Here is a 24003-nt window from a genome sequence, read left to right as displayed (position 1 = left end):
AAACCAAAATAGAACTTGCACAATTGGTGGCTGACTAAATACTTTTTTGCCCCACTGTATATAAAGGCCAGTGTTTCCCACAGGATACCTGAGTCTGTGGAGGAGGGGCCTTGGAAGATTTATTAAGTTAAAGATAAAAGCATGAATCTGGTGCATTTTTTAAAAACTATTTAAAGAAAACTTTGTGCTCCTGTTAACAATTTATTCAAACACACATTGTTGATATATAATGGTGGTAACGCGGCAGTAAAGTCACACCTGCAAAGCTGGGTAAAAAAGCAGCTGGTGCCGGTGTATTGAAATGACACAAAAGAAGTATGGACACAAATTTAAATACTGGATTTTGTTTTATGTGCTGGGTTTTAAGATATCCATCCCCCATCCAAATACAGTACCGGCTAAATGTGTGTAGTTTGTGACTCAACAGCTGCTATCTCACTAGAAAGCTGTCCAATAACTGTAGCAAGCTGCCAATTCAGAGGTGCATACTGTATCCCAGAATCTTAAAACTGCATTGCTAGATACAAGGGAAGTGAGAATATATGTCTAATTTGCTTCTTGCACTCAAATAAGAAGTGTACCGGTACCACTTAGATTTCTGTGCATTAAAGGATAGGTCGCCATTCGATCAAGTCCATCTTAAGACAACATTTAAACCTTCATGAAATTTTGAACAGGGTTTGTTTTTCGTCATCATTACACTTTTTGATAAAGGACATTAACAGATTACTTCTAAATGCACGTTCACTGTAAGACATGGGGGGGAGGGGGGCAACATCCACAATCCTCTCTTTGTGATAATAGGTAGCAAACATGAGGCTTCAGGTTTCTCACTTACACTAGTATCTTACTATTCTAGCAGCCTCCAGTCTTTATGCTAAGCTAATACAAGCTAATTGTGCCTTTCTCCAGCTTCATACAGAATGCACAGACATGAGTCTTTTCATTTATCCCTCATAAGGAACAAGTGTTCTTCCTATTTGTTATGACTCAAAAATAAATGTGTTTTTGTCTACTATGATTGAGGGTTAACTCGCTCCGCTATCTTTCGGAACAGAATGTGAATTGCTTCGTCAAAAAACGAACTGCCTTGTGCTGTCACTCACAGTCGTACAGAACGCTCCAAAATGCAAACTCAGCTTATTGACAAAGCTGGGGGAGAAAAGGACAGACATGGGAACTCCGAACTAAACTGCAATGGTCATCATTTTTACCTTTCAGACCACAGAAAAACCTTCAGTAGCAAGGCTTCCATCTTAACTGCTATATCATGCTCTATTAATGTATTAACTATTAATTAATTGTGTGTCTGTGTGTGTGTGTGTGTGTGTGTGTGTGTGTGTGTGTGTGTGTGTGTGTGTGTGTGTGTGTGTGTGTGTGTGTGTGTGTGTGTGTGTGTGTGTGTGTGTGTGTGTGTGTGTGTGTGTGTGTGTGTGTGTGTGTGTGTGTTGCAGGCCCTGTCAGTGGGGATCTTTCCCTACGTCTTGAAGCTGCTCCAGAGCTCGGCCAGAGAGCTGCGGCCTCTGCTGGTCTTCATCTGGGCTAAAATCCTGGCTGTGGACAGTGTACGTTATGTGAATCACTTGCTGCCTTATGTTTTATGTTCCATCATTATCTTGAATTGATTAAAATTGTAAAAAAGCTTTTTTTATTTCAGAATGTATTGTCACTATACAAATCTGCGTGGAAATGAGGATAAACACGAGGGAGAAAAAATATATTTGTTTGAGTCAGTGTGTACGATGGTTTATATTTTCATTGCACTGATGATTTTGCAACAACTGAAAGTGCAGATGTGCTAAAAAACTGTGTGCTTTTATTAACACAAATACATTGGGCTTGGACTTGGGCTTTTTATTGGGTTGGGTTAAAATCAGTTAGTTTTGTTGAGATTTTTTGTTCTAGCATGATGAAATATTGCTTCATTTTTCCAAAAGACTGTCAGCATTGTAATATGTTTCTAATGAATACATCAACCTAGTTCTTCTACCTAACACAAAATGTTTCATACGATTGACTTTGATTTCAATGAGTAAACATGACTGCAATTTATGTTAACAGGCTGAAAACTAAAGTGTGTAGTAGACTTTGGTTTTGAATAGCAGGTAAAAAAAGAAGAGAAATCAAATAATAAAAAAGTCAAGCACACATTAGTAATAAAATAAGTACACGACCATGGCTAAAAATGAGTAGCAGTAAACAAAGTGATGTGGAGATCGTATTGAAACGCAGGAGACGTTCATTAAAGTTGAGGACACGAATGTGTGTCTCGTTTAATCACACAGTCAAAGTTATAACAAAACAAGATGGCGCTGTCCTGTAAACCAACAAGCATGGGGCTCCACGTCATCGTAAACACAGATTAATTAAAGGGACCACGATCCCTTTTTACAGTTGTACTTTTAAGCATAAACCAACGGTCATACTTACAGGCATGAAACAACAGTGTGTAGAACCACACTTAAGAAGGAGGTGAATTATGTATATTAGAGTCACTACACACGTCCCCCCAGAATTCACCATATAAGAAGAAAAACAAAAAAAAAACAGTCATCGGTGAGGTGGTCGTATTAAACGGCCACAACGGCTGTGCCGTACAGGAGGCAGAGGAGGCACTACTGCGGCAGGTGTCTCACCATGACACGGGTGTGGGGCATGCAGTGTGGGGGTTTTGGGAGGGAGGGGAGCAAGGGGTGGGGGCAGACCAGGAGGTCGCCCGCGTCTTGGGGGCTGGGCCAATTCAATGGGCCTAGCCACATCCAAATGAGCGGGTTTGAGGCGGTCAACAGAGAGTCGCTCCGGTTTGCCACCCATGTCCACCACAAAATGTTTATCCCCTGTCTCCAACACACGGAATGGACCTTCGTAGGGCGGGCGTAGCGGTCCCCTGTGGGCATCGTGGCGAATGAAAACATAATCAGCCGTCTGAAGCCCAGCGGGGATGTGCGACTGAGGGAGGCCGTGACGGGAAGTAGGGATAGGAGCGAAAAGCCTCGCATTGTCCAGTAGCGTGGCTCGCTGGAGAGTTGCAGACCAAGGGGCAGTGGTGCTAGGGACAAAATCCCCTGGAACCCGCAACGGCTGGCCATAAACAAGCTCTGCGGATGAGGACTGTAGGTCCTCCTTTGGTGCAGTTCTGATGCCCAGCATTACCCACGGGAGCTTGTCGACCCAGTTGCAGTCTTTGAGGCTGGCACGAAGAGCAGCCTTCATCGACCTATGAAATCGCTCACAGAGTCCGTTCGCCAGCGGGTGATATGCAGTAGTGCGGTGGAGTTTCACTCCCAGGCTCTGGGCAACAGCGCTCCACAGCTCAGACGTAAACTGCGCGCCCCGGTCAGAGGATATGTCCGATGGAGTGCCGAAACGGGCAACCCAGGTGCCGATAAATGCACGTGTCATCTCCACAGATGCCAGCGATGTCAGTGGCACAGCCTCAGGCCAACGGGTGGTCCTGTCAACCATGGTCAACAGGTAGGTGAAACCCTGTGAGGAGGGCAGAGGGCCGACCAGATCAATGTTAACATGGTCAAACCGTCTCTCTGGCACTGGGAACAACACTAACGGGGCTTTAGTGTGGCGGTGTACTTTGGCCCGTTGGCACTCAACACAGGTGTTAGCCCAGTCCCGAACGTCCTTCTTGAGGCCGTGCCAAACAAATTTTGCCGCAACCAGCCTCTGTGACGCTTTAGAACCAGGGTGGGAGAGACCATGGACGGCATCAAAAACTTGTCGTCGCCAAGCCATGGGAATGATTGGCCGAGGGGAGCCTGTGGAGACGTCACACAGGAGCGTGGTACTGGTATCGCCAAAAACCACATCCTCCATCATCAGCCCAGTAGTTGAGCTCTTAAGGTGTTGCACGTCTGGGTCTGTGGTCTGGTCCGCTGCCATTCGGCTGTAATCCAAACCAAGATGGACTGCCCCTGCCACAGCCCGTGACAGGCAGTCAGCCACCTGGTTGTCCTTACCTGCAACATGCTGTAAATCCGTGGTGAACTCGGAAATGTAGCACAGATGACGTTGCTGGCGGGCGGACCACGGCTCAGCCACCTTGGCCATGGCGAAAGTCAGCGGCTTGTGGTGGACAAAAGCGGTGAAGTGTCGCCCTTCCAGCAGGGAACGAAAGTGTCTGATGGCGAGGTAGAGGCCAAGCAGCTCCCGGTCGAAGGTGCTGTACTTCCGTTCACTGGGGCGCAACTGACGGCTGAAGAAAGCAAGCGGCTGCCAGGCCCCGCCTACCCACTGCTCGTAGACGGCACCGACAGCGTAGTCTGAGGCGTCCGAGGTGATGGCGATGGAGGCTGAGGGAGAAGGATGTGCCAGCATGGCGGCGTTCGCCAGGGCTGTCTTTGTGTCAGCAAAAGCTTTGACCCTGCTTTCAGTCCAGTCTACACCGTGCTTGGGCTTACCTTTCAAGGCCTCGTGCAAGGGCCGCATGAACTGGGCGGCTCGAGGAATGAACCGGTGGTAAAAATTCACCATGCCCAGGAACTCCTGCAGGGCCTTGACAGTGAGCGGGCGTGGAAACTGTGTCACCGCCTCCACCTTTGATGGGAGAGGGACTGCACCATCCTTGGTGACTCTGTGTCCCAGGAAATCGATGGTGGAGAGACCGAATTGGCACTTGGCGGGGTTAACAATTAGCCCATGTTGGCTGAGGCGCTCAAAAAGTGTTCTGAGGTGCGCCAGATGCTGAGCTTTGGAAGTGCTTGCTACCAGGACGTCGTCCAAGTACACAAAAAGAAAAGGCAGGTCTCGTAGGACAGAGTCCATGAGGCGTTGAAAAGATTGAGCAGCATTTTTAAGGCCGAACGGCATTCTCAAAAACTCAAACAGGCCAAATGGCGTGATAACTGCTGTTTTGGGAATGTCCAGTGAGTGTACCGGCACCCGATGATAACCCCGGACGAGGTCAACCTTGGAAAAAATCACCATACCAGCCAGGTGTGATGAAAAATCCTGTATGTTCGGGACTGGGTATCGGTCAGGTGTTGTTGCCTCATTAAGCCGCCGGTAGTCGCCACACGGGCGCCAGCCGCCACCGGGTTTGGGGACGATGTGGAGGGGTGACGCCCACGGCTGTCGGATCGGCGGACTATGCCCAGGCGCTCCATGTTAGCAAACTCAGCCTTTGCAACGGCAAGCTTGGTCGGGTCGAGGCGCCGAGAACGGGCGTAAACGGGAGGACCAGTAGTGGCGAGATGGTGCTCCACACCATGCTTCACGGCAGACGCCGAGAAAGTGGGCTGAGTGAGGGCCGGGAAACCAGCCAGTAGACGTTGGAAGTCATCTGAGGATGAGAGCATACTAGACAGTTGTATGGAGTCAGCCCCCGCTGAGCATGCACCTATATGAACAAAACGTGACAGCGTCAATCAAACGGCGGTTCTTGACATCCACTAACAGTCCGTGTGCACACAAAAAATCGGCACCAAGGAGGGGAAAAGCAATGTTGGCTGTAACAAAATCCCAGCCAAACCGATGCCCTCCGAAACACAACTCAACATATCTCTTTCCATATGTGCGGATGGGGGTCCCATTAGCAGCTTCCATAGGGGGGCCATGGCTGTCTGTCGCAATGTCCAAACGGGATGCAGGCAGGACGCTCCTCTGTGCACCCGCGTCGCACAGGAAACGTCGTCCGGAGATGCTGTCACGGATGAAAAGCAGCCTGCCTACGCGGCCAACGCTCATGGCCACTACTGAGCGCCGGCCCTGGCGTTTCCCGACCCGCCGAAACTGCATGGAGGACTGCATTTAAGAGCCTTCGGTCCAAACTTCTCATGGTAAAAACACATACCCGAAAACTGCTGGGGGCCTGAAAACTGCTGCCGACCTGTAGACTGCTGCCGGCCTGAAAACTGCTGCCGACGAGAAGATGTTGCAGCAATGAGTGCGGAATCGTCCTGTGGCACAGGAACGACGTGCGCGGGAAGGAGCGCCGCCATGACACAGTGCCCTTGACTCGCCAGGAAAAATGTATCAGCCTCTTCAGCCAGTCTCCGACAATCAGTGATTGCGGTGTTTGCTAATGCAGCTCTGACTTGGGAAGGCAGCTGACGCAGAAAAAGTTGCATGAAAAGAAAATCGGGTCTGTGCTCACCTAGGAGATCCAGCATACGGTCCATGAGCTCAGACGGTCTGCTGTCACCCAGTCCCTGAAGGGAGAAAAGCCTGCTGGCTCTCTCAGCATCTGACAGTTCAAAAGTTTTCAACAGGTGGGCTTTAAGTGTTGCATACTTTTCAGCTGCGGGAGGATTTTTAAGGAGGCTCACCACTCTGGATGCTGTTGAATTTCCAAGAGCTGACACAACGTAGTAGTAACGTGTAGTATCAACGGTGATTTCACACAACGCGAACTGCGCTTCAGTCTGGGCAAACCATGCTGACGCAGATGATTCCCAGAATTCGGGGAGTTTGAGGGTAACAGCGTTCACCGTCATTTTCGTGTCGTGTCGTGTTGTGTCTCTGGATACGTCCAGCAAACAAACGTCAGGGTCACCAGTGTGGAGATCGTATTGAAACGCAGGAGACGTTCATTAAAGTTGAGCACACGAATGCGTGTCTCGTTTAATCACACAGTCAAAGTTATAACAAAACAAGATGGCGCTGTCCTGTAAACCAACAAGCATGGGGCTCCACGTCATCGTAAACACAGATTAATTAAAGGGACCACGATCCCTTTTTACAGTTGTACTTTTAAGCATAAACCAACGGTCATACTTACAGGCATGAAACAACAGTGTGTAGAACCACACTTAAGAAGGAGGTGAATTATGTATATTAGAGTCACTACAGTGACATGCATTCAGGGCCAAGGGAGAAATAGACAAACCTCTGCAATAAAGTGAACCCTCTTCCTCCTTTTCTCTGTCTCTTCTCTGCAGTCGTGTCAAGCTGACCTGGTGAAGGACAACGGACACAAGTACTTCCTGTCAGTGCTGGCTGACAGTTATATGCCGGTGAGTATCCACAAAGCCCTTTTGGATTTTGTTTTTTAGATTTACGGGTCATTTACTGTTATTCAGCAACATAGGATAGAAGATAGAAACCAAAAACAATAATGCCACCCTGTTATGTTTTCTAAAATAAATGCATTAAAACAAAATGTAAACAGCAGCATCAAAACTAAGGATAATTCTCAGGTTAGATAATGAGACCTGTGTCTTAAAAACTCAGAGAAACTTTGGCCATCAACTTAGACTTTTAAGGGATGTATTAAGTCATATATCTCTTCTTTTCTTCCAATTTCTACACTTCAGCAATATGTGGGTCAAAAACATAAAGGCAATGCAAAAGTACCTGAAGCCAGCATTCTTTCTACTAGCCAGTAGGGGGGGATGCCACTGTTTGCTAAAAGAAGTCTGATTGTATGGAAGTCTACGAGAAAAATACCCAAATTCTCACTTCCTTTATTATATTTGTGAACATTTTCCTAATCAGTTAATGGTCTGAATTTTAAACCTTCTTGAGGCCGAGTTAGCTTTAGTACCGGCCTTTTGGTTGACAGGTCGCTGTACTTGTTACTGGTTTGAAACTTGAACCCTTTCACTGTGTGTTTGTCACTCCTGGTTCCAAAAACAAGATGGCAATAGCCAGAAAAAAACATAGTTCCAACCAAAATTCAAAACTCAAAAGACATGCAGTCTATGCTTCATAAAGTAAAATGAGAGTAGATGTGTGGACATAAGGTCTTACAGTTTATTTCTTTGTTCCAGGCTGAGCATCGCACCATGGCTGTCTTCATATTGGCTGTTATCGTCAACAGCTACAACACGGGACAGGTACGAGTGTGTGTTCAGATATGTGTGTATTTCTGCACTGCTGTCCGTTTGTTTACTAGAAGCCCCGAGGGGGAACGTACCAAAATATTAATTTACTTCCATCACCTGAACCTCCTCAGGTTCTCCCGGGGACAGCCATCACTTTGAGATATGACTCTTTCATCCATTGTGTATTTCCTGGAGTTATTGGTTATGTGACAGTGTTGTCACCAACAGTCGCCTCTATAATCTCCGTCTCCAACCCAGCCACCTCGGTGGTGACACTTGATCACCACAAGTGTCACTTTGGTCCGTTTTTATCCCACTGTGTTGAATCCCAGAACCCTTTCCTGCCTCATCTGTTTCTTGGAGTATGCTCTTCCACACAAAATATTCCACCATCCCTCCCTTTTGTTTCTCTCTCCGGCTCTCTGCAGTTATTTCTTCTACTTCTGAATGTTATTTGACAGTGCTTCTCTCTCCACATCATATAAATATGACAAATCAGAAAAGCTATATGTGCTTTCAACCTCAGAAACAGCCATTCCTCTTCTATAGCACCGTTCCTAAACACTCCCACCTCTCTCACAGGCCTGTAAATAATAGATGCTCCCCAACATTACAGAGACTCTCTGCCTGCTCCACGTCTCCATTATTTAGCCCTTTACTTTCAATAACAGCGCTCATTACTGCGCTATCGCTGCTGCGAACACGCCACAGCCTCTTAATATTCCCGCTCCTGAGGTTCAGCTGGGAGGTGAAAGATGAAGGGACGACGCACAAGTGATCTGAGGCACAGCAAGAAAGGAGACAAAGGAGACGGGGGTACATGGTGTCTCTGCTGATAAAAGATTATTCATTTTTGATGTCTCAATCTGGAGATTCTCAGCACACAACAGGTCCATTTGTTGTGGCTTAGATATTTGCCAAATGTTCTTAGTTATCACACATTTACATCAACAGCAGAAGTGACCAGTCATTCCTAATTTCCTATTTTTTATTATTATTTAATTGTTATGATTTTTGTCCAACAATGATACTTATTCATTGATCTTGTTAGTGTATGCATTTACCGGCTGAGTACTAAAGTGATGGAAGTGCTAAAATGAAGGGCATCATCATCATTTTTTTTTGAACTCCCGGTCCACAGTGTTGACTTTTCTAAAAACCACTTCACCTTTACACCAAACTCAATTACCTGTTATGGTGCTGTTTAGCTAGCCAATTTTAGCTATTAGCTATAAAACTATCTGAAAAAAAAAAAAAAGCTAGCTAACCATTTACTTAAGGAGCTAGCTCACTTTAGCTACCCATCCAACAAGCTAGCTAGTGAATGTTTGCTTTTGTAATATAAATTGTAATTATCATTTAAAACCATTTATAAATGATTATACTTGCGGTCTGGACGTGTGTTTAGTGTTCAGGCAGGGAGAGTAATTTAAAAAAATAAATGGTTGAAATGATTTTTCAAGCAGACCAGGCACTCAAACAACAAGTGACTCCTCGTAGCTAACATCGCTGCATATTCTCAAATATACGATTTTAGGATAAAGTAATCAATTCTTGGTAGTTGAAATAGTAGATTTCTCAGATGAAAAACTGTTATAGCTTAATAACAGTTCAACAGAAGCGTAAAAACTGTTTCAAGTCAAGGTTGACAAAGCTGGTGGCATCACTTAAGGTTATAGCAATTAAGCTTTACCCAGAAGTGCCAAGACATCATACGGCACTGTGGAAGTGCCCTAAAGCCGGCAAAGCATGAGGTGAATAGAAGATAAAACAGCAGCTCAACTTGAGTTGTACGTTTTTCCGAAAGTTTTAAACTTTTTTAAAACCTTGACAAATCTCTGGACAAAGTTCAACAAAAGATTGAAACAGAAGTGAAAGAAATCAAAGCAGTATGAGAGTGTTGAACTGGTGGAATTAAAGCCTTTAAAATAAAAATGACTGACTTAATGTGAACTCTTCAGTGCAACTCAACAGGGCCTTTATTTTTCTAAAACTTGACACAGACATTTTCTGGCTTTTCACAAAGTCCAGCGTCCTTGACAGTCAATCCAGTCGCTGCTTGTGTGTTCTGGCAGAGAGGAAGAATTTGTTCAAAAGAAAGTTTTAAAAGCATTTTGAATAGAGGATGCACACTCTTCCATTGCACTCTACATGGCCTTCATGCACCAATTTCCTTTTCATTCTCAAAACAAATTAAAGAGGCTAAAGGGCTCCAAAGAAACAGATGGACCTGCTGCAGAACTCTTTAATCCTTTTGTCCACAGTGTGTACAATCCTCTCTGCTGGTCCGGAGGGTTACGTTGATGTTTAATGCACTCATTTATCATAAATACACTGATCAGCCATAACATTTTGACCACCTGCCTAATATTGTGTAGGTCCCCCTTTTGCGGCGAAACAGCCCTGACCTGTCCAGGCATGGACTCCACTAGACCTCCTGAAGGTGTGCTGGTTTTTAAGGTATAGCTCCAGCAAAAACATGTGACAGCCCTTCTCAAATTACCTTTAAAACCTTTTTTGTTTTATAAACTTTGTTTATTGATTTTCAAACACAAATTGAACAATGACATAGCAGTTGTGATTGAGAGGGTCACATTACAGTTGTGCAGTCCATGAAATGCAGTACATTACAACACCAACAGCTTGGTCATACAACAAATAATAATAACTTTATTTATGCAGCACTTTTAAAACAACATCACAGAGTGCTTTACTTGGATTAATAACAGGCCGTTCAGGTGGCAACAAAGCATGCAGTCAGAAATTCCCCAAACCCACCCAATAAAATACAATAGCAGCAGTAATACAAAAAAAGAAAGTAAAACAAATCATACAAAACATAATAATGTGACTTTTAAGGTCGGAATTCAAATAAATTAATAAAGCAAATAAATGTAAAAATATACACAATTGTGACTTAATCTGGAATATCTTGGAAAGTCATTCTTATTGCATAGGCAAAGAAAGGCCCACAGACAATTCTGAAAGAGCCTTTCAGTGATTGACTGATTTCTTTCAAGCTGTAAATTATTTAAAATGTCTCTTATCCAGAGTGTGGGAGGGTGGTGTTGTTGAGCTTCACATTGTTAGTATTAGGCTTCTTGCCAGTAATGTTGCAAAGGCTATTAGGTCTACTTTGATGCCAAATACTGCAGTAATGGAGTATATGTGTCACAATTACCTCAGAGTAATGAAAATGAAAGTCTAGTAGTTGTGAAAAAACATGTGCACGTGGTCGCAGGTGTTTGATGACAATATTCACGACAGTGGTCTATATCATCATTCACTTGAACAGCTTGATTAAGTCCAATGAGTGCTGTGAACAACTTCACCCTGATGCAAACCGTGTCTGGCGCAGACAGATGAAGTATGCACACCCTCCGGAATATCAGCCCATTAATCCTCTAGGATGAGCTGCCCCGCATTATCGTCCTTTTTAAGTTTACTGAATGTACGTTGGTTACTGACCATCCCACACTCTTTAACATGCATCACTCCTTCTCTCCCCCTCACCAGGAGGCGTGTCTGCAGGGCAACCTAATAGCCAACTGCCTGGAGCAGCTGTCGGACCCCCACCCTCTGCTCCGCCAGTGGGTGGCCATCTGTCTGGGCCGCATCTGGCAGAACTTTGACCCAGCACGCTGGTGCGGGGTTCGGGACAGCGCCCACGAGAAGCTCTACACCCTGCTTTCAGACCCCATCCCCGAGGTGAGAGGGTCAGAGTGCATTTGAAGTCCCACTCTGAAAAAATAATAATTCAAGAGTATATAGTATCTTGCTTTGCAAACGGTTTAATCTCATGGTTAACTAATACAACTTGTTTAAAGTAAAAACCTTGTTAAGATTACACAACAGAAACTCCAGATATTAAGCGTTGAAAACTAAATCTTGACTCAACTAGAATTGAAGGACTTTAGGGGAAATTATATTTCTTAGTTCTTCATATTGCTTCCACTAAGTAAAAATTGTTAGTTCCACTGCGTACCAACGGCTGAACTGCGGCGACAGCAACGTAATTGAAAACGACAGCAGCACTGACTGAAGTTCATCTGTGTTCTTCCGCTGTTCCCTTTAGTGTTCACTTCCTGTCTGTCTTCTTCTGCTGTCCCCTTTAGTGTTTACTTGCTGTCTGTATTCTTCTGCTGTCCCCTTTAGTGTGTACTTCCTGTCTGTATTCTTCTGCTGTCCTCTTTAGTGTTCACTTCTTGTCTGTCTTCCTCTGGTGTTCCCTCCAGTGTTTACTTCCTGTCTGTCTTTTTCTGCTGTCCTCTTTAGTGTTCACTTCTTGTCTGTCTTCCTCTGGTGTTCCCTCCAGTGTTTACTTCCTGTCTATCTTTTTCTGCTGTCCTCTTTAGTGTTTACTTCCTGTCTGTCTTCTTCTGCTGTCCTCTTTAGTGTTCACTTCTTGTCTGTCTTCCTCTGGTGTTCCCTCCAGTGTTTACTTCCTGTCTGTCTTCTTCTGCTGTCCTCTTTAGTGTTCACTTCTTGTCTGTCTTCTTCTGCTGATCCCTTTAGTGTTTACTTTGTAGTCCTTGCTTATTTCTCAATTTTCGCCTCCTCGACTCGTGGCTCCTCCAGTAGTGACCCGGAAATCAATTTCAGCGCGCCATGTTGAAGGACTTCTACTTTCTTTTTCTCCGTTTTTTACTCAGTAATGACATCCCCCCTGGATATTAGGGTACTTGTGTTTTAAATAAAACTGCTTTAATCATGACACAATGTTTACAGTGAAAACAGCAAACAGAGGGACGTGAGCTCATATAGGGGATAGAATGTCCTGATTTCCCCAAGTGGCTAGTTGGAGTGGCCTGCTACCACCCTGCTATCCGTCTTTCTGCGGAGTGATATGACTGCAAATGGTCCCTTGATTAACAACAGTTTGTAAGCAAAAATGAACAACCTCTGGAATTGACCAATCAGAAACAAGTAGTGTGCTTAGCTGTGTTTTAATCTTGTATAAACAACACTGGCACAAGGCTGTATGATAGGCTCCAAGCATATCATTTTTTGGTTTGTATATGTGCAAAGGCTCAGGGTGAAGTTGGATATTCAGTGGGCAAAGTTGCCATGGAAATAAGGTCTCAGTTAAGTCAGGACAAAATACAATATTATATTCAAACCAAGATCAGAAATCCACTCTAAAAACATTTGGAAGATGTTTAGGCATCTCATGTATACACAGATGTTCTGCAACACCTGTTCACACAGAAGATTATGAGACAGTTTTATGAGAGAAGCACACACACACACACACACACACACACAAAATTTGGGTCCAACAATCAGCATCTGACTGTGTGTGGACCAGAGGGACAGCGACACAGAGTTCTTCCTGAAGTTCACACACACACTAGGTGCCCTCACTCACACAGTGCACATATTTGCATGCATACACACACGGAAACATCTGTGTCCAGCAGCAACTTCCTCCATCCCTCTGACAGACAGCTGCTGGGGCCGTATGGTTGAAACAGAGGTCTGCAGACACACACAACACACACACGCATCACACAGAGAAACATGCACGTAACACAAGGCACTTTTGCAACTGTATGTCATTTATTGTACATAAGGTGTATATGTGTGTTTAACTCAAGGTCACTGCGCGTGTGAGTCATCGTAATTCACAGCATCAAATTGTAAAGTAATAGGACATTTACTGATGAATGATTTTATTTAGCATTCTCCTCGGTTGTTGGGTTGAGGCACCTCACACGCTGCAGTATTTCTGTGTGTCTGTGTGTGTGTGTTCCCACAGTGCAGATGAGTGAAGGAGGTGATGAATAGTTGAGAGGAGGAGCAGAGATCTGTGACAAAACAGAGAGTTTAATTCAGTTTAAAAGAGCAATGTCTGAGGGGACTCTGCTATGATACTACTGTTGAGCCATAGCTTGCAAGTCACCACACACACACACACACACACACACACACACACACACACACACACACACACACACACACACACACACACACACACACACACACACACACACTGTAATGAATTGGAAATTGTCAACCTGAATGTCACTGGACACAAAGAAAGGGATAAAAGATTTTAAAATGCTGCTTTCTGCCTGAAATGATAAAAGACATTTAAGAGTTTGTGACAGTTCTAGGCCTGTATATGTTGGCTGTTATGTGTTTATTGCAATAACACTTTTTTTTCAAACCTTGTTGGTCTAGACTTGATGAAACATGAGCTTTAATTGATTTCTATTTTCTGTAAGTGATCCTACCAGTGTGGAATAATTCTCTTTTTCACTTTGACAGTGCTAATAATTGTGAGCAAAGGGATGGCATCACTTGTGCAGGAGTTAGCAAGAATAATATAAACACTTTCCAAACAAACATAAATAATACAATATTAAATTATGAATAAATTTAAAAAAGGTAAGGTCAGACAGGGACTTTTTTCTATTATCTTTTTTCATAGCTTAAGTAATATAATTTAAATAAACCTAAATAATTAAACATTCCACTGTCCATATTCCGAAAAATGACTAGCACAAAAGGAGAGTATGGGATTGAGTCGAACATAGTCTTAAGGAAAGCTGCAGTATCAGGTCTTTCTGCTGAGCTCAGGTGGCTGCAGTCTACACAAATCAAAAGAAAGTCATGTTTTTAAAAGCAAAACACAAAGGCAGCCTCCAGTAATTTAAAGAAACAAGCTAGGATTGACATTTTTATTTTGCTGAAAATGTAGAAACTGACTGAAGACCTGCACAAATTATTAAAATGAAAATAAATAACTGTCCAACAGGCGAGCAATTACACTGTTTTTCAGTATGCCAGACAATCACAGACGTACATATTCCCTATTCCTAAATATTGTAAGTGTTTAAATACAAGGCTTTGAAATACAACATCATAACTGACTACAGCTTCCAACAATACCTTCATTAAAGTCGACACTTTGCAGCATAAATGGTTAGAAAGTCTGTTTGTATTCTGCCTTGGTGAGTTCGACACATTAAGAGGCTTTTCAGTATTATATTCACGTGTTTTCATTTGGATTCAAGTCACAGTGACTATATAAACTTCATTTGTCCCTCCAACTAAATTACAACATGTTGATCTGAAAAGTAACAGCCGATCATTTTCATTTGAGCAAAGCAAACCGTATCAAAGCGACATCTGTGTGCTGTAGAAATCTCTGAAGCTGCGTCAAAACATATTGATGCTTGCATACAAAAACAAGGATGCTTTCTGTTGCTACAACCATCAAATATTAAATATTATTGCATGGATTTGTTCAATTTGTGAACCCAATCTATAATGGAAAATTCTTCTTGTGTGATGGCAAGTTTGAATCAAACATCCAATAATGCATGTGGAGAAAACTTACAGTACATTTTAGTTTTGGTATCCGGTAAAAACAAAATAGCCATTGGGTTTGAAGGCAAAAGGCTCGACAGACTGACTGTAGACAGGTGAAAAATGCAGAGCTGTGCATCAGTGAAGCAAGATCAGACAAACAAAGCTTTAACTCAACAGCTCCAGCCTTATACAGCGCTGCAGGAGTGAGTACCAAAGCCTGAAAATGAGTTAGCATTTACAACTTTCGATCCCCTCGTTTTAAAGTCAATGTGTTTTTTTTAACATGTATTTGGTAAGAAACCTTTTCACGTTTTCTTTGAAATAAAATATGTCAGTAATACCCAACTGGTGAATATATGAAGCTTCTATGTGACATAAAAAAGGTGGTTGCTAACAAGTATCTAAAATTGACGTCAACACGCTGAACATTAGCTTCCTTTAGCTTGGCGCTGGTGTTGTGCAGACTTGTAACCGTGATTTCGTTTTTTATAGCCGAAAGTTAGCTTTTTACCTCCGGCAATTGCATTTCAGCATAATAAATCACAAAGTGGTGTTCATATGAGGAGATTATCCTGCTGAACAAAACGTGAACGTATCATTTAGGTGTGTTAGCCACAAAGCTAATTCTCTGCAATATTCTAAAAATCCAATTAAAAATCCAATTACTCTTTGTTAAGGGAGAGCAAAGCTAATCTCCGGGTTGACCTAAAATGAATCAACACTGTGCCCCTCTGTTGACCCACCAGGAAGTGATGTTGACAGTGTTGTTGTTGTGTGTGTGCCACTGCAGGTGAGGTGTGCGGCCGTCTTTGCTCTCGGGACATTTGTGGGAAACTCTGCTGAGAGGACGGACCACTCCACCACAATCGACCACAACGTGGCCATGATGCTCGCCCAGCTCATCAACGACGGCAGCCCTGTGGTCCGCAAGGTCAGATGCACAAAAACACACAATACAACACACAGAACATATTTGTTACGGAGTTTAACGGATGTTGATATGATAGTTAAGTAGAAACTAAGGTTCCAACCATTTTAAAGGGCCCCTCCACTACAGTGCAGGTAGAACTAGTGACTTAATCCAGTGAGAGGATTTGAAACTGTGTTACATTTTGTAATGGTAAACAGACTGCATTAACAAATCACTTTTCTATTCTGCAGCCCCTCCGATGTTTTAGACATATACAGATCGCACATTCACACACATTCATACAGAGGCAGAGGCTGCCATTTAATTTAAACATTCGCACACCTCTGGGGTATTTTGGGTTTTAGTAGCTTATCTAAGGACAGATCAACATGTTGATTGCAGGAGCTGGGGATCGAACCACCGACCACTCCACACCCTGAGCCATAACCGCCCCTCAAATACATTTCTTTATTTATAATCTATATTATTTATGCCACACAGTTACTACTCATTTGTCACTATTATACTCTGCAAAATCCTGCTTGGCTAAAGGAATTCTAATCAGAAGAAGTGATCTTTATGTTTGCTTTTCTTCCCGTCTGCGTGTGACAGGAGCTGGTGGTAGCGCTGAGTCACCTGGTGGTCCAGTATGAGAGCAACTTCTGCACCGTGGCCCTGCAGTTCATCGAGGAGGAGAAGAACTACACAGTGCCGTCACCAGCCAACACCGCAGGTACTACACACATAGACACACATGCATTCACACACACACACACATTTTCATATTTGCATGTGTTTTCGGCATTTTGATTAGTCCACATAAATTCAAAATAACTTGTTTGTATTAAAGTAATTTGGGATTCACTGTGCCTTCACAATGTTTCTCTCGTGTAAAGTCAATGGGGTAGAATTCTGAACACAGGTTGTCAGTAATTTATTTTTGAATAACTGACTTTATTCAATTTTCAGCGTTATATGTAAAAGAACGGTCCCAGGCACACACACCAAGAAACTCAATTTAGCAGATAAAACTTCTGCCTCTGAACGGTTCCCTTTATCCAAGCTGAGTTAAGGTTTAGGAAATGTAACCCAATATATTCAAAGCGTCACCAAGGCATGTGAATTAATTAATGCGTGTGCTGATGGTAATGGTGTTAAAATGTTTACGCATTTGGGTTGCACAATAAATCAAAAGTTGTATCGAAAGCGCAATTTTTAACAACAGGAAGCACAATCTTTGTTGCAGGCTGCGGGGGAAGAGCTGACTGCAACATGTAATACATGACGAATAAGACAAAAAGGGTGTCACAAAAACCCCCATAAAATAACATGATTGACTTTTGTTTCAGTAATTTAGTTACAAGTTTATTAAATGACATTATGAAATATTTCTGTTAACTTCGGCCCAAGTTACAGCACAGTTGTTGCAACACTATGACCATTGGTATTATCATAGACTCTTTTTTCGGAGGGGGGCCACCATGGTGGTATCAAGAGAACTGTTTACATCGTGAGAGGCGGCACCACGTTTATTCCTATGACAGTAGCTCAGTCGCCCATGAAGCGAAAATGGAGCGACTGTAGATTGAGAAAGTACCCGTACGTGGGCCCATAGGGCATGTGCACTTGAGTTTCCCTTAAGCCCCCCCTCAGATCTCCCGCTTTCGGCTCTGTCAAATGAATGGACAGAGAAAAGGGATTCTGATTTACAGACATCGAATGTAAGTCAATGGGAAAAAATGTTTTTTGGCCCAAATGAGATCATAGACTGGAACGGTACTGTAGACCCACCGTTTGGCCACTAATAAAATTTACTTCAATGGCAGGCGTCCTTTCCCTGGGACTTGGGGGCCACAGAGGGGACCAAGCTCAGTGTTACAGGTACACTGCCCCCCGTTGCCCCCCTTCCTCGAACCACTCACAGAGATATCCCGGCCTTTTTGTATTCCACAGACTAAATGACATGTATTTTTATGTACATATCTTCTTTATTAAAAACGTCAACATTTAACATTTTGTTTTGATGAAAATTACGATCAATAAATGATCAATAACTCCAATATTGAGGAATTATATCACAATAAAATCAAAATATACTAGTACTCAATACTAGTTATTTTTTCCAAGTCGTGCAGACCTATAATGCATACAAAAAAAATAGTTCCTCCCTTAAATGGACCTAGTATGATCAGAGTGTTACTAAGTCTATTATTACTAATATAACTCTTTCCAGAACACAGTGTTTTCACTTGTTTGTGTAAAATCCCGCCTTCTCCTTTCCCACCCAGAGCCCGGTAACCTGACTCCAGTGAGGGACAGCCCGGCCATCCCCCGCCTGCGATCAGTCAACTCCTACACCAATATCCGAGCTGCCACCACCGCCCGCAACCTGAACAAGAGCCTGCAGAACCTCAACCTCAACGAAGAGGGTAGGAGAGGGTGCTGGGAGACAGAGCGACAGAGAGGAGGAGGCAGAAGGGAGGGAGATAAATCAGATGTAGTCGGACTTCAGATTAATCTGTAGGAGGACTGGAGACAAATGAGGTGGTTTAGTCAGCTCAGTGACAGAAATGAATCGAAGGAGAGAGCATTTCATTTGGTTCTCACACTCCTCTGGCTTTTCCTTTATTCTATTATTGACACGAGTCTCAGTAAGCATGAATAAGAGCTTTCACCATCAGCTGAGCGCAGACAACAGTCCCGGTGTTTTCGAAGTATTGCAATCCAGCTCTCACAGGCAAGTAACTGGAAGATTCTTACCATCCTTGTCATGTCTTTCAAATATGTTTTGTGGATAAATGCCAGAATTGGTCCAGGAATATAGTTGATAGCTTTATCAACATTTTGGCTCCCAAGATGTTGCTCGCTCTTTAGTAGGGATTTTTGGCAACATTCCAAAAAGATTCCTACTAATTCTCACTTCAGATGGTAAGACAATCAAGATCTAAACAGTTGATGAGTCTATCCTTTTTTTTACTATAACACTGAAGTAGGACTACCTACTCGCTATTGCTTGTGCCATTTACACAATATAATGCCTAGTAACGAGTACACACACTTTCTATATTTTGTTAAGTATTTCTTAACTAGCAAATGTTTTGAACAGTTTTCAAACTCATGAAATCCCTTGATCAAATTAAGGAATCCTTACAGTTCTTGCTTTACATAAAGTAACACTTCCACACATGTTGGGTCGAACAGCATTACCCATTAAGGAACATTACCTCACATATAATGAGGTATTTTTCAATAACTGATTGAGTCTCCTGAGAAATACTGGGGGGACATTACCAATTGTAGCAGCCCTTATTTGACTGAGTAAATCCTAGTTTTCGCTTCAATATGTCTTGTAGTGTACATTGGTTATGACCCCCCAACAACTCAATGCTGGGTTCTGCTTTCTCCAGTTCCACGTTGATATTTGCCCTTGCTGTCATCGTTCAAACTTCTTTTTTGTCTCACTGGTCCTGTAAGTTTCAGCATTAGTAACTGACTAATTTCAACAACCATATGATGCAGATCCTCTAGTCCAAGCAGTCGTTCTTGCAGGGTATATTTAATCCTAGATTGACCGAAAAGAAAGTCCAGCGCAGAGCTCCCTGACCTGCTGTGGGGCCTGGGAGCTGTCCGTGGTGCTGAACTGCAGGCCTGTTGAGACGGGCTCAAAGAATACACTCGCTTCTCTGAGCAGTGAACATCCGTCACCATGGTTACTGAGGCTCGTTCACTGAGTTGTTGTATAGTATCACGTGGTTTCCCTGTAGATGCCTTACACCTCCAAAGCAATGAGCATTTCTTACTGGAAATGATTTAGTGACAAAGTAATATTTATTTTTCACATTTCTGTCTTTTAAACTCAATCCAAAGGAAACAATCAAGTTTGTGAAAATTAATAAAAACGTTAAGATGTCTTTCCCATGACAGATCTTGATTTTGGAATACTTTTTTTGCCCTTCAACCCCTCAATGCTGGATCGGTATGGTCCTGAGTCTGGCAAACACTTACAGAGGTAGTGAATGTGGAGCATGTGTAGGCGCCAAAATCAGATTCAACCAATCACAGCTGTTTGTTGTCAACCATACTTGAATTATTATCTCGCAAACACAGCTGGCTGTCAGGAAGAGCTCAGGAAACGATAGAATAAATTAAATTAAATTAAATGACACATACTGTATTCAAATCAGGAAATGCTTTTGTTAGAGCAGCATGTTAACAAGCTTTACACGTGAGTACAAATATTATACAATTACAATAAAGTACCTGTAACATAACATAACTTTCTGCAAGAAAATGACTTACAGTTAAAATCTGCACTTTTGAAAGTGTTATATCTGGTGAAATGTTGAAAATAAAGACGTTTTTTCATTAGAAATAACAATGCATCATCTTAATCATCTTAATGGCAAGTAAAGTGACATTTAAACTGTCAGCCTCATCCATGTCCACAGCTTGGTGAACACATGGCCTGCTGTCACTTCCTCCTGTTTGTGTCACTGCTGAGTCAGACAGCTGCAGCTCCCCCCCACTCTATTCTGTCTCCCACTGCCAGTCTGAGTAATGCATGAGCCCATAGTGGGGTTAAATCAGTGGCACTTGGAAAACCGCGTAACCTGCTGCCGACACTGTTTCTAATTCCTCTTTACTCCAGTGTACAGCGGTGTTTATCATCAATAAGCCCCAGGCGTATTTCCACACATAACCAATTTCCATTTGCACATTTCAGCCTGCAGTGAAGAGGCATGACGTGTTTTTGAGGCGGAGTAATGTTTGGTGATCAGGAGAGTTACAGCAGGAGATGACTGAGCCCGACGCCTGAGATTAAATTAGGGGAAAATGATTGTCGCTATGTAGCCTTCAAGATCCGTTTACTCACCTCACACCTTATTGGATGTACATTTAAATATTGTCTTCAATAATAGCCGTAATAAACGTTATTTACACAGCTCTGTTACAGCAGCTAAAGTGCTTTCTAAACAAAATTAGAGCCTCTTTCTATTTTTCTCGTATTACAGTTATGGTGCGTGTGATACTTCAGCAGATTGGATTAGAGGATAACAGTCATGTATGTGTTTTTCTTTCGTCCAGGTGGACCAACAGCCTTTTCTCCTGGTAACCTGAGCACCAGCAGCAGCGCCAGCAGCACCCTGGGGAGCCCCGACAATGACGAGTACATCCTCTCCTTTGAGACCATCGACAAAATGAGACGGGTGTCCTCCTATTCCTCCCTCAACTCCCTTATAGGTGAGAGCTACACACAAGTACTGCACCTCTACCGCTAGCATGGTAGCATTAGCACTGCCATTCTCAGGCAGGCTCCAGTTTCTCTGGAGGAACTTTAGTCCTTCAGGCCACCCTGATGTCCTTGACCCCAAGTTCAAGTTCCTAACTTTGCATTAGAACATAACATGTTTACAGCGTAAAAAAATGTGGTTTCTATAGCTAATTGCCTTTTTCTTGACAAATTTCCATGTAGGTTTTTAAGTTTTATTGAGGCTTTAAGTATTGTGGGATTGAGGGCGAGTCTCGTTGAGTGACAGGTGAAGCCTTACATTTGGGTTGCATCTGCCTGATTGTTCATTTCGGTGATGGTCTCACGTCCATATTTCATACAGTCTATGAGTTTGTACTGCTTGAACAATGACTTGACCTGCACTTTTTTCTGCACACAAACATGTGAATATTTTTTACAATACAGAGTCCAAATGTATATATACTAGGGGTGGGCGGTATAAACGGTACGCGATATAAATTTGGCCAACGTAGAGATTTTGATTATACCGGCCTATCGCGATAGGTCATTATGTCATCAAAATGCGTCACGCTTACTAGAACCTGCAACAACCACAAGGAGGCCACAGGTGTGGAAAAATGGCTGCGAGGAGTGAGAGTATGGAGGAGGAGGAGGAGGAGGAGGAGGAGGAGGAGGAGGAGGAGGAGAGCTCGTCAAAAAGACCGGTGCAAATTCCATGATATGGTCATGGTTTGGATTTAAAGTATCGGATAGTGAGCAGAAAAACATAATCTGCAAAATATGCCGGGCGACAGTGACAGCAAAGAGAGGTAATACAACCAATCTGTTCTACCACCTGAAATCAAAACACGTTGTAATGTTGTTGCTCAAAAACCAAGTCAGTCTTCGAGTGGGAGGAAAAAAGTTGGCTCTACACGCCAGGTCTCTATCGCCCAGGCATTTTCAAAAGGCACACCATATGATAAAAAAAGCCAGCGGTGGATTGACATTACGAATTCTTTAGCAATATTCTTCTGCAAAGACGTGCCTTTCCAAACCGTGGAGAGAAGCGGCTTTTTAGGCATGGTCAAGACGCTTGATCCACGATACGTGGTACCAAGCCGCTACTACATCTTACGTGTCAGTCCTTGACTTCGCTCTATGAACTATATGCAGGTACTTTTGCTCTCGACAGCCTGGCATGATGCCTGGCCTGACATTTTGCTCTAAAGAACGTCAGGCCCTTTTGTCTTCATACGCTAATGAGCAGCTCTCACAGGAATGAACGAAGCCCCGCCTCCAACGCTTAATCCAGTTCTTATAATACATCCATGGTCCTAGGACATATACCGGACTGCTGTTGGCTCATTTTTGTATGTGTTTTTTTATCTATTGTAAGTCCCTCAATGTTATAAAAGTAGAATGAGAAATTGCTGAAGTAACCCTTTAACAGTCTGGACCTTTTTCTTCCAACGGCTGTGGGGGCGGTGCAGTTGCATATTTTCTTTGTGGTGTACATCCATCAGGCCATTCTCATGAACATAATACTTGGGGGGGTGTGTGTGTGTGTGTGTGTGTGTGTGTGTGTGTGTGTGTGTGTGTGTGTGTGTGTGTGTGTGTGTGTGTGTGTGTGTGTGTGTGTGTGTGTGTGTGTGTGTGTGTGTGTGTGTGTGTGTGTGTGTGTGTGTGTGTGTGTGTGTGTGTGTGTGTGTGTCAGGGGGCCAAAACTGACCAATGAAGCTTTAAACATTTTAAGTTGTTTACTTTGAAACGTCTATATCTTTTATTTATCTTATGGTCATGATATCCTTTTTCCATACTCTATTTGAACAATGTGATGTGTGCATCTCTAGAGACAGGCAGCACTAGTGATGTGATCTTCTCAGCAGACAGTAGTTGGGGCAGTGTTGCATGGTTTGACACAGATACTGCCATCCCACAAACGGAAACTCCCATGAGGAATGAACGTGGAGATAAATGACCAGTAGAAAGTGACGGCACCACAGAGGAAGACCTCAGGCTGAGGGAGAGAAGAAAAGCTCACAGTCCAAGAATAGCACAAGTGTAAAGAAGGTTTGCAGATGTGTAAAGGACTGTGGAGAGGGTTGGGTGGGGGGTAGACCCTGTGAGCCACCTGAGGCTATTAGAGTGCTTTTCCTCGTACACTGAACTCTTTCAACCTTGTTCTCAGGTGATTGGCGGGCTGCACCATGCACCCTGACAGCCAGTTTGTGTGCGAGCAGGAAAACCATTAGCTGACTCCCACCCCCTTGGGAAAAGGAGAAAGTGAAACTAGGGGTTTTCCCTCTTTCTCTTTTTCTCATTTTTTTGGGGATCAAACCTTCCTGTCACGTCCCAGTATGTGATTTTTGCACAGCCTAGTGGAAACTGAGCCAGAAAGGAAATGTAAATTGAGCTCCAGAGAACGGAGAATTTGACTTGGCATAAAGTAGGTGCAGGCGCTATAATGACATTTATTTTTCTTTGCTGTGTTCCTTAAATGAATGCCACATAACATTAGGTGTACCCACATGAAAGACTTTCAGGAAACTAGTTCCACTGCTCTTGAAATAGGCTTTCACGCAGTGTAAACCTGGATAAAGTTGTGCTTATAAGCATAAGGACATATTATTCTTATTTGCAGGTTCATATCAAGTTAATCAAATGTGTTTTTCTGCCTATTTTTTCCCAAACCGTAGATACATTAGGTCATTTTATAATCTTGGAATTATCAACTGATCTAGAATTAATCAAATCTAAACTAAAACTCA

General features: G+C 43.2%; 1 protein-coding gene across 2 annotated transcripts in view; it reads left to right on the top strand.

The window, feature by feature from the left end:
* rptor (regulatory associated protein of MTOR, complex 1) overlaps nt 1-24003 on the top strand; it is a 224229-nt gene that overhangs the window by 146434 nt on the left and 53792 nt on the right. For both annotated transcript variants that reach the window (XM_063884304.1, XM_063884305.1), the window contains 8 exons: nt 1455-1565; nt 6891-6965; nt 7722-7787; nt 11292-11483; nt 15883-16023; nt 16615-16735; nt 18291-18431; nt 21088-21243. In XM_063884304.1, coding sequence (XP_063740374.1) covers nt 1455-1565; nt 6891-6965; nt 7722-7787; nt 11292-11483; nt 15883-16023; nt 16615-16735; nt 18291-18431; nt 21088-21243 — 1003 coding nt within the window. The remainder of the gene's footprint in view (nt 1-1454; nt 1566-6890; nt 6966-7721; nt 7788-11291; nt 11484-15882; nt 16024-16614; nt 16736-18290; nt 18432-21087; nt 21244-24003) is intronic.

Source organism: Eleginops maclovinus, chromosome 5 (genome assembly GCF_036324505.1).
Source record: "Eleginops maclovinus isolate JMC-PN-2008 ecotype Puerto Natales chromosome 5, JC_Emac_rtc_rv5, whole genome shotgun sequence".
Classification (NCBI taxonomy): Eukaryota; Metazoa; Chordata; class Actinopteri; order Perciformes; family Eleginopidae; genus Eleginops; species Eleginops maclovinus.
Note: the sequence above shows the minus strand (reverse complement) of the source record. Positions and strands in the feature narration are given on the sequence as shown.